The 14,322-nt window shown below is 52.8% G+C and overlaps 1 protein-coding gene across 19 annotated transcripts in view; it reads right to left on the reverse strand.

Annotated features, from left to right (window-relative positions):
* CDC42BPB (CDC42 binding protein kinase beta) overlaps window positions 1-3,891 on the reverse strand; it is a 116,273-nt gene extending 112,382 nt beyond the window's left edge. For 17 of the 19 annotated variants that reach the window (XR_013521612.1, XR_013521608.1, XR_013521610.1 and 14 more), the window contains exon 1: window positions 3,314-3,554. Coding sequence is in view for 12 of the 19 variants with exons in the window: in XM_078335802.1 (XP_078191928.1) it covers window positions 3,314-3,488 (175 nt within the window). In the remaining 7 variants the exon portion in view is untranslated. Of the gene's footprint in view, window positions 1-3,313 lie in introns of all 19 variants that reach the window. The other 2 variants (XM_054240386.2, XM_035261578.3) reach the window with 1 other exon arrangement.
* Window positions 3,892-14,322: the final 10,431 nt, after the last annotated feature.

Below are 14,322 nucleotides of genomic sequence, written 5' to 3' on the forward strand. Positions count from 1 at the left end.
TCTGTTGCCCAGGCTGGAATGTGGTGGCATCATCACTGCTCACTATAGCTTTGACCTCCCAGGCTGTGATCCTCCCACCTCAGCCTCCTGAGTAGCCTGGACTACAGGTACACGCCACCATGCCCAGCTAGTTTTTATATTTATTGTAGAGACTGGGTTTTGTCAGGTTGCTCATGCTGGTCTTGTCATCCGGGCACGACCAGTCCTCCACTTTGGCCTCCCAAAGTGCTGAAATTACAGGCATGAGCCACAGCACCAGGCCATAATCTTCCTTTGAAACATAAAAAGTTTACTACCTATACTTTCCAAATTTCCTCAAATATTTCCCATTAAGTCTCCAAATCTGGGCCACATCAGCTACTTTTCTTCCTTAAGTTTCAAGAATTCTCCATAATTGTCACTAGATACCTGGCAGGATTTGGGAAGTGGGGAAAGGCTTTCCGCATGACAGGAATCAACAGATCAGAGGTTTCAACGTCATTGAGTGGTGAATCCAAAAGCTGAATAGTCCACTGACCGACAGCCTGCATGTGTTTCCTCAGCAGAAGTAACCACACTTGGAAGTTAAGAGTACCTAATAACGCTCTATCACTTTTATCTTTTTTTTTGAGACACAGTTTTGCTCTTATTGCCCAAGCTAGAGTGCAGTGGCACAATCTTGGCTCACTGCAACCTCTGCCTCCCAGGTTCAAGCGAATTCTCCTGCCTCAGCCTCCCAAGTAGCTGAGATTACTGGCATGCACCACCACACCTGGCTAATTTTGTATTTTTAGTAGAGACGGGGTTTCTCCATGTTGGTCAGGCTGGTCTCAAACTCCTGACCTCAGGTGATCTGCCCACCTTGGCCTCCCAAAGTGCTGGGATTACAGGTGTGAGCCACCACGCCTGGCCAAGTTTTGTTTGAAAAGACTATTCTGTGCTTTCCAATCAAAACAACTAGGCAATTCCAAGCAACATTAAATAGTGACTGCACACATATCAACTAAAAATACACCACTTCAGAATTACAACGATGTATATGTTAACATAAATGAGTTTAAATACTTGTAAAATACATTATTTCATTAAAACACCACCTTTTAGTCCGTTTTTAACTATAATTGAAAATTGATACTTTTGTACAAACTGAGTTAAGAGAATACCGTAGTATATTTGTAATCACAGTTTCCAAAGAGCCAGAATACAACTTGGAAAATATGTCTGTGTTACAGCATACAGTTCCTGTTTAGATTTAGAAGGTCAGATCTCATAAAATATGACCTCCACACAAGCTGAGAAGAGCTTCCTCCAGGGAAGCCCACCAGTAATGTCTGGTGGAGAGAGGTGGCTGCATAATGGCCCACAGGGCCCCAGCCCTCAGACTAATCTCCTAGGTCCCAGGCCAGAGGCCAATGGGACCACACCTTCCCAGCAAAACCAACTTTCCCTCTGCTTCCTCCTCCCAGTCACACTCACAGGTGGTGCACCAACTTGAACCTGACAGTGGAACTGTGTGGGTTTGAAGATTGAGTGATCAGAAAGGAATGGTAAACAGGCCTGGTGCAGTGGCTCACGCCTATAATCCCAGCACTTTGGGAGGCCGAGGCAGGTGGATCACCTGATGTCAAGAGTTGGAGACCAGCCTGACCAACGTGGTGAAACCTCGGACCTACTAAAATTACAGAAATTAGCCAGGCATGGCGGCGTGTGCCTGTAGTCCCAGCTACTCGAGAGGCTGAGGCAGAATTATTTGAACCTGGGAGGTGGCGTTTGCAGTGAGCCAAGATTGCACCACTACTCTCCAGTCTGGGCGACAGAGCAAGACTCCACCTCAGAAAAAAGAAAAAGAAAAAAGGAAAGGAACGGTAAACAGAATATTCAGATTTTAATATGCACCAAGACCTCACTTTCAAAGCAATGGTGAAGTCAATTATTCAGTTGGAAATCGTGTCACCGATAAAGAGCAACAGAAAGCAAATACTCTCAATTTACTGATACTGTAAGCAACTGAGAATGGTGGTTCCCACGGAAATAAAGCATCACAGGCTGTCCTGGATCTCAGGGCCTCTTTCTACTGCTGCTCTCACAAGATGCCGTGTAACGTTTCACTACAGAGCAACCCAACAGAAACCCTCTAAAGAATACTGCAACTGAAGTTTTAATTTGTAAACAAAATTCCAAATTCCAGTTACCAATCTGGCAGAGGGGATGCCTCACTCTGGAACCCTTTCATTTGTTTCTTCCAGTAAACATCAGCTTTATCAGCCCCAAAGATTAGAAATCACTGGTTCGAACTGAACAGTCGTAGCCCAGTGACGCACAGGACCCAAGGATAAGGTTTTCATAGGTCTGGCCTGCACATATGCACTTCCCCCTCCTACTCAGTGGTTTTAGGTGGGACAGTCTGAGGGTGTTAACAGGGCACCCCTGTTCTCGGGACGAAGTATAAGAGTTGCACTCTATACTTTCACCTGTCTTTAGGACCCTAATTATCGTTAAATGGTTTCATCAAATATTTGTCCTAAAAAAGCATAATAGGTTAGCTAACCAATGATTAAAACACTACAGATCCCAAACGAACTGGGGAAGGCATGCAAAAATCAGATGAGAAAGTTTTTAGGTGACAGCTCCAGCCACCCCTCCAAATATCACAAAGGTCTGGCAGAACTGGAATTTTAAAAAAAAGTCCTCTTGCATGGTTTATTTAAATAAAACTTTAACCTTAAAATTCCCTTGAAGCTGTTACAGCAAAGGGGGTGTTCAGGCTCTGGCCAACAAGGGGATGGAGGCAGACTGTCACCTAGGCGGCCGTTAGAGTTGGGCTCCCTGGGGATGCAAGGGGGTCCCACGGGGCAGTGGGCAAGGCAGACCCAGAAAGCACACCCAGCTGCCCCCGCAACCCAGAGGAACGTAGGGTGGGGAAAGAAACTAACTCCACGCTGCCTCTGGACCCCAAAGGCGAGGTGCGGGGGCGGGGGCGGATATCCCAGGGAGTGCTGCAGGAAATGATATCCAGACTCGGAGGGTGGATCTAGGAAGCGGCCAGGGCGAGGGCCCGGCGGGGGAGAGGGGGTGGGAGTGGGAACGAAGGATGTGGCTCCGAGGGGCAGGATGAGGGGGCGGGACGACCGAACGCGGATGTCGAGGCCGGGGAGGGCAAAGAGGAACGAAGAGCGAGTAGAGGGACGAGGGCGCACGGAGCGGCCGGAGAGGGATGGGCAGCGGGCCTGGGGGGCTGCCGGGGTGAGAGGAGGCGAAGCCTACCGGCCGACTGCAGGGTCCGACCGGGCGGGGCGCGGGGGTCGCGGGTCCGGCCCTGCCGGCGCGCACTTACCCCACTCCAGGAACTCGGCCACGTACTTGTCGCGGCGCAGGGCCGAGTGGCTGCACTCGGTGTACAGGCAGACGAGCACGTCCAGCAGCGTCTCCACGCTCAGGGCGCTCTCGTTGCGCCAGGGCCCGTCCAGGAGCAGCTGCTCCAGCTTCTTGAGCCGCACCTTGGCCGACATGGTGCCGCGCGGCCCGCTCCCGACGCGCCGGCCTCTCGCCGCCCGCTCGGCCAGTCCGTCAGGGCGCGCCCTCGGGGGCCCGGCGGCCGCGAGCCCCGGCAGCTACGGCGCCTCCTCGCCGCCCCGTTCGCGTCGTCGCGCCCCGGCCTAGGCCGACATCTTGGGCTCCGTCTCGGCGGCGCAGAGTCTGGGGCGCCGGGCCCCGCGGGTCCATGGGCCGCTCTCCTCCCCTCGGCGCCGCCGCCCTCCCCGCCCGGGCGGCCCGCCCCCGCCTCGCCGCGCCCCCGCCGCCCGCTGCCCTCAGCCCCGCCCGCGGCCGCGCCCTCCCCGCCGCCGCCGCCGCCGCAGACCAGGAGCGGCGAGGAGCTGAGCGCTGCGCAAGCCCGGCCGGCGCCCGAGCCCCGACCCCAACCCCGACCCGGCGGCCCAGCCCCGCGGCCCGCAGCCAACCAGGGCGCGGCCAGTACCGGTACAGCCAACCACGGCGGTGCCGGCCGCCGCCGCGCTGACCTCAGCGCGCCGCCCCGCCCCGCCCCGCTCCCGGCTCCCTGCTCCCAGCTCCCGGCGTCCTCGAGCCTCGCCGCTTGCCGTAGGGAGCCGGGATGCTGGGAAGGCAGGGCCGGGCCCGGGGCGCGGGGCGGGGCGGGGGAGTGCGCCGCCAGGTTGCGGGGACCGCGCGTGCGCAGAGCGCTCCCCGGGGGATGGGGAGGCGGGGCACGCCGCAGGTCCGGGGTCCGAAGACCACCCGAACACCCGGAGAGGAAGAGTCGCGATCCCAGGCTGTCGAGGCCCGTCCCTCAGATCCCGCGGGTCTTGCTGCCTGCGGGGCCTCGGGCCCGCCTGTCCGAGGTGGGCGTCGAAGGGCGCCCGGCAGGCGCAGCTCTGATGGCCTCAGCGGGGTGCGGGCTTTTTAAAACGGCTTGTCCCGGCTCCAAGCTGTCCTGGAAGACTCGGCCCCTACCCCTGACTTTCCCGACGAGAGACTGACGCCCAGACGGTGTGGGGCGACCGGTCAGGGCCCAGGCGTGTGGGGGCTGCTGCCGAGGCGGGAGCCAGCGTCCCCCGTGCCCGGTGGATTCGTCACGGCTTGCAGAGGGCTTCAGTTTCCAGCGTCCAGCCCTCCCTGCAGACCAAAGCCCGGGGGTGACAGTCTGGGAGGAAACCGCCGGATGTTTGTCTCCAGGCTGGGTTTGCCTGGCGAGTCGCCGCATTTACTGAGATTGTTGGTTAATTTGGGTGGCCGGGGGAGGCGGGTGGATGGAGATACCCCCCACCCCAACAAACCCTTGGCGTCAGGAGAGGAGGGGCTGTTCCTGGAGCTTGCGCAGGTCACAGTGGCTGTGGGGGTGGCTGAGAGCTTCGGGGGCGCGCGGGTGCAGGGGGAGCGGGGCCCTCTAGGTGGAGCCGATGAAGGGGCTGAGGGACCCTGAAGCAAAGCTAATCTCTGGAGCTGAAAATGAGAGGAGTGGGCCGGGCGCGGTGGACGCCTGTAATCCCAGCACTTTGGGAGACCGAGGCGTGCGGATTGCCTAACGTGGTGAAACCCCGTCTCCACTGAAATACAAGAAATTAGCCGGCTGTGGTGGCTGGCGCCTGTAGTCCCAGCTCCTCGGGAGGCTGAGGCAGGAGAGTTGCTTGAACCCAGGAGGTGGAGGTTACAGTGAGTCAAGATCGCAACGCAGCCCTCCAGGCCTGGGTGACAGAGCCAGACTCCGTCTCAAAAAATAAAAGGAGTGGCTGCCTGTGCCAGAGTTGTTGACTGAGCAGGGCGAGGAACCTTCTGGGCTGCTGGTAATGTTCTGTGCCTGGATTTGGGTGGCGCTTACACGGGAGTAGACATAAGTAAACATTCTTCAAACTGCCTTAAGATCAGTGCATGTCACTGTGTATGTGTATGTAACACCTTAATTTCTTTTTCTTTTTTTTTTGAGACGGAGTTTCGCTCTTGTTACCCAGGCTGGAGTGCAATGGTGCGATCTCGGCTCACTGCAACCTCCACCTCCTGGGTTCAGGCAATTCTCCTGCCTCAGCCTCCTGAGTAGCTGGGATTACAGGCACGCGCCACCATGCCCGGGTAATTTTTTGTATTTTTAGTAGAGACGGGGTTTCACCATGTTGACCAGGATGGTCTCGATCTCTTGACCTCGTGATCCACCCTCCTCGGCCTCCCAAAGTGCTGGGATTACAGGCGTGAGCCACCGCGCCCGGCCAACACCTTAATTTCTTTCTTTTTTTTTTTTTTTTTTTGAGACGGAGTTTCGCTCTTGTTACCCAGGCTGGAGTGCAATGGCGCGATCTCGGCTCACCGCAATCTCCGCCTCCTGGGTTCAGGCAATTCTCCTGCCTCAGCCTCCCAAGCAGCTGGGATTACAGGCACGCACCACAGTGCCCAGCTAATTTTTTTGTAATTTTAGTAGAGACGGGGTTTCACCATGTTGACCAAGATGGTCTCGATCTGTTGACCTCGTGATCCACCCTCCTCGGCCTCCCAAAGTGCTGGGATTACAGGCGTGAGCCACCGCGCCCAGCCAACACCTTAATTTCTTAAAAGCTGGTGAAAATAATCTGGTGTTAGAGGTCAGAATACTGATTGCCTTTGTGGTATGAACTGGAAGAGGGTACAAGGGGAGCCCTCTGGGGGACTGGGAATATTCTGTATCTTCATCGGAGCCATCTTGTAATGTCTGTAAATGTGTATAAATTCATCAAACTGTACTTTAAATATTTGTGCGCTTTATGATATCTTAATTTTTTTTCAACTGGGCACCGTGGCTCCCACCTGTAATCCCAACCCTTGGGAGGCTGAGGCGGGCAGATCACCTGAGGTCGGGAGTTCAAGACCAGCCTGACCAATATGGAGAAACCTGTCTCTACTAAAAATGCAAAATTAGCTGAGCATGGTGGCACACACCTGTAATCCTAGCTACTCGGGAGGCTGAAGCAGGAGAATTACTTGAACCAAGAAGCTGAGGTTTCAGTGAGCTGAGATCGCGCCATTGCACTCCAGCCTGGGCAATAGGGGCCAAAACTCAATCTCAAAAGAAAAAAGCTTTTTTGTAAAAGTCTGAGCAGATCACCTGGCTCAAAATCCCACTGGCTTTAGAATAGAGACTAAATTTTTTTTTTTTTTTTTGAGACGGAGTCTTGCTCTGTCACTGGAGTCAGTGGCACGATCTCAGCTCACTGCAACCTCCACTTTTTGGATTCAAGCAATTCTCGTGGCCCAGTCTCCTGAGCAGCTGAGATTACAGGTGTGCACCACCATGCTGACTAATTTTTTTATATTTTTAGTAGAGACGGGGTTTCACTGTGTTGGCCAGGCTGGTCACCAACTCCTGACCTAGTGATCCGCCCCACTTGGTCTCCCAAAGTGCTGGGATTACAGGAGACCAAATTCTTTTCCAGTAGAGTAGCCAGATACCTGCATCTGTCTGGGATGGTCTTCGTCTTTCATCCTATCCCGGTGTCAGTATTAACTGTGTCCTCACAGGTGACCAGATATAGACAGCGTGCTCCCATCTCCTGACCCCACAGCCCTCCCACCCTGTTCTCTGCCTTATCTCTTCAGCCTCAGACTCTAGTCTCCCTGACCTCCTTGCTGCTCCTCAGCAGACTCCCTCCTGCCTCCCGGGCCTTTGCCCTTGCCCGGCCCGCTGCCTGGGACGCCCCTCCCACACTGCCCTGCTTTGTCCATGTAACCAAATCTCTGTTTCCACATTGCCCTTCAGGGCGGCCTCACTTCACTCCCTGGGCAAGCTCAGGCCTGGTTCGCCCTGTCAGTTTCCTTCTCGGCACTCGACACAGTGGGTGCATGGGGGTCTTGCCCACTAGCCTGGACTGGAAAATGTTGTTGTGCCTCAGTCTTGGATGTAAAAGCAGAATGATAGGACTGATGGCATTTCTGTGAGTTTGGGAGAGGATTAAATCAGTTAATAGGGCCGGGCGCGGTGGCTCACACCTGTAATCCCAGCAGGCCTGTTGGGAGGCCAAGGTGGGTGGATCACGAGGTCAAGAGATCGAGACCATCCTGGTCAACATGGTGAAACCCCGTCTCTACTAAAAATACAAAAAATTAGCCGGGCATGGTGGCGCGTGCCTGTAATCCCAGCTACTCAGGAGGCTGAGGCAGGAGAATTGCCTGAACCCAGGAGGCGGAGGTTGCAGTGAGCCGAGATCACGCCATTGCACTCCAGCCTGGGTAACAAGAGGGAAACTCCGTCTCTAAATAAATAAATAATAAATGAGTTAATACCTACGGAGCACCGAAAACAATGCCTCCCTCATAGGAGGGGCTCACACACGTGTAGCTGCTATCATGCATTAGAGTGTTTCAGAAGCCAAGGACTCTGACCGGCTGACAGATGGAGCAGCTGTGGTCCTGGCTCTTGGCCCCAAGGCCAGGGAAGCTGAGGTGTATGTGTCCTCAGGCACCTGTGAGCTTCCACTGTATCCTCACAATAAACTACCTGGCTGCCTCCAGTACACTTCTGGTCTTTGTAACATGCCAACCCAAGATTAACCCTCGCCTGATCCCTGGTATTCCAAATGTACACACTCTACAGCTACTTCAAGCCAGAAATAATGACATGGTTTGCTTCAGAAATTAGAATGTCTGGCTGGGCGCGGTGGCTCATGCCTGTAATCCCAGCACTTTGGGAGTCCGAGGCGGGTGGATCACGAGGTCAAGAGATTGAGACCATCCTGGTCAACATGGTGAAACCTGTCTCTACTAAAGATACAAAAATTAGCTGGGCATGGTGGCGCGTGCCTGTAATCCCAGCTACTCAGGAGGCTGAGGCAGGAGAATTGCCTGAACCCAGGAGGCGGAGGTTGCGGTGAGCCGAGATCGCGCCATTGCACTCCAGCCTGGGTAACGAGGGAAACTCCATCTCAAAAAAAAAAAAAAAAAGAAATTAGAATGTCGAGTTTTGCAGAGCTAAACCTCTGACCTTAACTTTAAATCTTCCCCCTTGGGCCCCTTAGGGCCTGAGATGAGCAAGGGGAGCAGGGGCCGGGCCTGGCGCCAGCTCCTTCTTTCCTAAGTCCCTCTCTGCTCACTCAGCCCACTTCACCCCTCTGGAGCTACTACCAGGAAGGGAGAAGTGGGAAAGGGCTCTGATCGCATCTGGATTGGCAGACAGTGAAGCAGACCCTCTCCTGGGAACATTCATGGGCTCCTCGGTGGTTCCCTTCTGCTTTGTATCCTGAAGTCCCCTTAACCTAAGCACATGTGTCACTGGGTGGGTGCTTACCTGGTGGCTGCAGAGGGGAGGTGCCCTCCGCCCTTCCTGGGGGACTGTTGGACAGGACCTAAATGGACCCAAGGGTCTTGTGCTTGCTCATCCACGTAGCTCACATCTGTCCCCGGGAAACACTGGCACACTCCCCGCCCCAACATTAGTGAACAGGTGAGTCCCAGCACAGCTCTGCTTCAGATGTGGCACACCAGCCCTTCCTTCCTGGCTAGGAGCCAACCCCCAGGCCACTGTGCCCTCCAAATGGAGCACCAAATAGCTTGCTTAGAAATCCCTTGGAAGCCACCCTCACAGGCTTAAAGCAAAGGAAGGAGGGCCCGTCCTCAGCGTCTGTCCTCTGGCAGGATCACTTCACCAAATGTCTCCCACCCTAACCTTTTACTCCTGAGTGTGGGACAGAGTCCCTTGACAATCTACATGGCGATCTGACATGGCATTTGAGGGTTCCACATCTGCTGTCTCTTCTTGCCTCCTGGAAATTTCCATTAGGTGTTCTGATACATTTACAAATGTACACAAAGGCATCGTCCCTTTGGTGGACGGCTTTTGTATTGGTCTGCCCTCTCTCTCTCTCCTGAGCCCCATGCCCTGTGAGTCTCTGCTCTGGCTCCACTCCGATCATAGGATTCTAGAGGGGTTGCCACCTGGGTGGACATGTGACCGAAGACCCTAGTCAGCACTTCCATCCCCCTTGTGCGGGTCATCTGAAGCCAGGCCAATCAGAGAATGTATTTATTTATTCATCTCTGTTTTTTAGAGACAGGGTCTTGGCACAGCCATAGCTCACTGCAACTGTGACCTGCTAGACTCAGGCAATCCTCCCATCTCAGCCCTCAGAGTAGTGGGGACTACAGGTGTATGCCACCACATCTGACTAATTTTTAAACTTGTTTGTAGAGTTGGGATCCTATGTTGCCCAGGTTAGTCTTCAACTCCTGGTCTCAAACCATCTTCCTACCTCAGCAGATAACTTATTTAGAATGTTTTATACTGGCTGGGTGTGGTGGCTCACACATATAATCCCAGCACTTTGAGAGGCTGAGGTGGGCAGATCATTTGAGGTCAGGAGTTCGAGACCAGCCTGACCAATAAGGTGAAACCCTGTCTCTACTAAAAAGATTAAAAAAAAAAAAATGTAGTTGGGTGTGGTTGCGCACAGCTGTAATCTCAGCTATTCGGGAGGCTGAGGCAGCAGAATTGCTTGAAACCGGGAGGCGGTGGTTTCAGTGAGCCAAGATGGCACCACTGCACCCCAGCCTGAGTGACAGAACAAGACTCCCATTTCAAGAATAAAAACAAAAATAAGAAGAATGTTTCATACTAAAACTAGGGGAGAGGATTTCTTGTCCTTTCCTTTAGACCAGGGGTGGGTAAACTTTTTCTGTAAAGAGCAAGAGAGTAAATTTTTTAGGTTTTGTGAACCCTACAGTCTCTGCCACTATAATAACAGAGCAGCCACAATACAGAAACAAATGAGCGCGGCTGTGTGCCGGTAAAACCTGATTTTCGAAAACAAGCAGCAGGCTGGATTTGGCCTGCAGACCCATGGCTGGACAGCACAAGCTGTGGTGATGAGCTCTCAGATCAGCAGCCACAACACCTGTGAGAGAGACAGCGCAAAACGAGAGAGCCAGCAACCTGGTTACATGAAGCAACACATTTTCCTTTTTTCTTGTCCAGGTGTAATGGCTCATGCCTGTTAATCTCAGCATTTTGGGAGGCCAAGGTGGGCGGATTGCGTGAGCTTAGGAGTTTGAGACCAGCTCAGGCAACATGGCAAAACCCCATCTCTACAGAAAATGCAAAAATCGGCCGGGTGTGGTAGTGTGTGCCTGTGCTCCCAGCTATTTGGGAGGCTGAGGTGGAAGCATCACTTGAGCCTGGGAGGTGGAGGTTGTAGGGAGCCAAGATCGCGCCACCACATTCCTGCCTGAGTGAGAGAGCAAGCAAAACTCTGCTTCCAAAAGAAAAAGCAGGCCTGTTGGGAGGCCAAGGTGGGTGGATCACAAGGTCAAGAGATGGAGACCATCCTGGTCAACATGGTGAAACCCCGTCTCTACTAAAAACACAAAAAATTAGCTGGGCGTGGTGGCACGTGCCTGTAATCCCAGCTACTCGGGAGGCTGAGGCAGGAGAATTGCCTGAACCCAGGAGGCAGGGGTTGCGGTGAGCCAATATTGCACCATTGCACTCCAGCCTGGGTAACAAGAGCGAAACTTTGTCTCAAAAAAAAAGAAAAAGAAAATTTCTGCTTCTAGCGTAGATGGTGTGATTGGGACTGGATTTACTCTCTTACCTGAAGCAACAAAAACAAAAGAAAATGGACAAAACCCCAAAACAAAGATTTTTCTTTTTCTTTCTTTCTTTCTTTCTTTTTTTTTTTGAGACAGAGTCTTGCTCTGTTGCCCAGGCTGGAGTGTAGTGTTGTGATCTCGGCTCACTGCAACCTCCGCCTCCCCAGTTCAAGCAATTCTCCTGCCTCAGCCTCCAGAGTAGCTGGGACTACAGGCGTGCACCACCATGCCCAGCTAACTTTTTTTTTTTTTTTTGAGATGGAGTTTCGCTCTTGTTACCCAGGCTGGAGTGCAATGGCGCGATCTCGGCTCACTGCAACCTCCGCCTCCTGGGTTCAGGCAATTCTCCTGCCTCAGCCTCCCGAGTAGCTGGGATTACAGGCACACGCCACCATGCCCAGCTAATTTTTTGTATTTTTAGTAGAGACAGGGTTTCACCATGTTGACCAGGATGGTCTCGATCTCTTTACCTCCTGATCTGCCTGTCTTGGCCTCCCAAAGTGCTGGGATTACAGGTGTCAGCCACTATGCTCAGCGATGGGGTTTCACCAGGATGGCCAGGCTGGTCTTAAACTCCTGACCTCAGGTGAGCCACCCACCTCGGCCTCCCAAAGTGCTAGGATTACACAGTGAGCCACTGCGTCCAGCCGAAGCAACATCTTTAAAGTGCCAAAAGGGAGAGAAGAAACTCGCCAACCTAGAATTCTTTACTCAGCAAAAATACCTTTCAAAAATGAAAATGGAGGCTGGGTGTGGTGGCTCAGACCTGTAATCCCAGGACTTGGGGAGGCCAAGGCGGGCCGATCACCTGAGGTTGGGAGTTCGACCTGACCAATGTGGAGAAACCCGTCTCTATTAAAAATATAAAATTAGCTGGGCATGGTGCCTGTAATTTGGGAGGCTGAGGCAGGAAAATCGCTTGAACCTGGGAGGCAGAGGTTGCGGTGAGCCAAGATTGTGCCATGGCACTCCGGCCTGGGCAACAAGGGCAAAACTCCATCTCAAAAAACAACCAAAAATGAAAATGGAAAGAGATGTTTTCAGACATACAAGAGGCTACCATGGAGACAGAGGGGCAGTGCTTGACTGACCTCTTCAGATTTTATAGGTAGCATTGACTACCTCTAGCGAGCCTCTCTGATTCATTTACTGGGCGACCTCTAAGCCAATTTTCAGTGAAACCCAGAGCACAAATGGACCCATCACCAGGCCCAGGCTTTGGTGTAAGCTGCCCTGCCACTTTACCCAGCAGGTCCTTTGGTTTTGAAAGTGTGAATGGCAGACAGAGATGCTCTGTGGAGCAAGTCCTGATAGAATCGCTGCGTGTACCTCCAACGTTGTGGAAGAAGTCCACGCTTACTTCTGCCAACGATTTTTCCCCATTTCAGAGGCAGCTACCGGCTTACTACTGGGTCTCAATATACGCTGAATCTTTGGCCAAGGGTACCAACAAACTGTGTGGCTCGAGCTGTCTGTCCATCAAAAAGTAAATGTTATCTGAATCGTAAAACTAGATATGCGTCCGGGTGTGGTGGCTCATGCCTGTAATCCCAGAACTTTTGGGAAGCCAAGGCAGGCAGGTGGATTACCTCAGGCCAGAAGTTCAAGACCAGCCTGGCCAACATGGTGAAACCCCATCCCTACTAAAAATACAAAAATTAGCCAGACAGGGCCTGGCACAGTGGCTCCCACCTGTAATCCCAGCACTTTGGGAGGCTGAAGTCAGGAGTTTGAGACCAACCTGGCCAACATGGTGAAACCTTGTCTCTACTAAAAATAGAAAAAGAATTAGCTGGGTGTGGCGGTGGGCAACCTGTAGTCCCAGCTACTCCGGAGGCTGAGGCAGGAGAATCATTTGAACCCGGGAGGTGGAGGTTGCGGTGAGCCAGATCACCTCGTTGCACTCCAGCCTGGGCAACAGAGTGAGACTCCCATCTCAAAAAAAAAAAAAAAAAAAAAAATTGGCCAGCCATGGTGGTTCACGCCTGTATCCCAGCTACTTGGAAAGGAGGCTGACGCAGGAGAATTGCTTGAACCTGGGAGGCAGAGGTTGCAGTGAGCCAAGATTAAGCACTCCAGCCTTGCCCTGTCACACACACACACACACACACACACACACACACACACGGCAGCATTCCATTGTAAAATGAGACTGGGCACAAACATTTCTGGGAGGAACAAGTAAACTTCCTGAGTAGGTGCCTTAGACTCTAATAGTATTTGCTCCGACTGTTTCGAAACATTTCTTTTCTTTCTTTTCTTTTTGAGACAGAGTCTTGCTCTGTCATCCAGGCTGGAGTGCAAAGACACAATCTCATCTCAGAGACCTCTGCCTCCCGGGTTCAAGGATTCTCCGGCTTAGCCTCCCGAGTAACTGGGATTACAGGTGTGCACCACCACACCTGGCTAATTTTTGTATTTTTAGTAGAGAGACTAAGTAGACTTTAGTAGAGATGGGGTTTCACCACATTAGCCAGGCTGGTCTTGAGGTCCTAACCTCAGGTGATCCGCCCACATTGGCCTCCCAAAGTGCTGGGATTACAGGTGTGAGCCACTGTGCCCAGCCGTTTTACATTTCTTGTCCCTTCCTTCCTTCCTTCCTCCCTCCCTCCCTTCCTTCCTTCCTTCCTCCCTCCCTCCCTTCCTTCCTTTCCTCCCTACCTCCTTCCCTCCTTCCTTCCTCCCTCCCTCATTTTCTCCCTCCTTCCCTCCTTCCCTCCCTTTCTCCCTCCCTCCCTCCCTCTAACCCTCCTTCCTTCCTTCTTTCTTTCTTTTGAATGGAGTCTTGCTCTGTCACCCAGGCTGAACTGCAGTGGCACGATCTTGGCTCACTGCAAACTTCACCTCCCAGGTTCAAGCAATTCTCATGCCTCAGCCTCTCGAACAGCTGGAATTACAGGCATACGCCACAACGCCCAGCTAATTTTTGTATTTTGAATAGAGACGGGGTTTCGCCAGGTTGGTCATGTTGTTCTCGAACTCCTGGCCTTAAGTGATCTGCCCACCTTGGCCTCCCAAAATGCTGGGATTACAGACGTGTGCCACGACGCCTGGCCCTGCGACATTTCTTAATCCTCAGCTATGCCCTCATGGGAAGTTCTTTGTGATCAGTCAACAGGAGATGAAAAATTGGGTCTGGTCTAGAAATTGTTCTGCCTGGGATGCTGGCTCCCATCAGATTAGACGTTTACTCCTTTACAGACACAGGAGAGGCCCGGAAAGTCAGTACTGAAAAATCCTTGCAGTTGGCAAAACTTTTCTATGCTGATTCACAGGCTAGGCTAA

Source organism: Callithrix jacchus, chromosome 8, assembly GCF_049354715.1.
Source record: "Callithrix jacchus isolate 240 chromosome 8, calJac240_pri, whole genome shotgun sequence".
NCBI classification, from domain to species: Eukaryota; Metazoa; Chordata; class Mammalia; order Primates; family Cebidae; genus Callithrix; species Callithrix jacchus.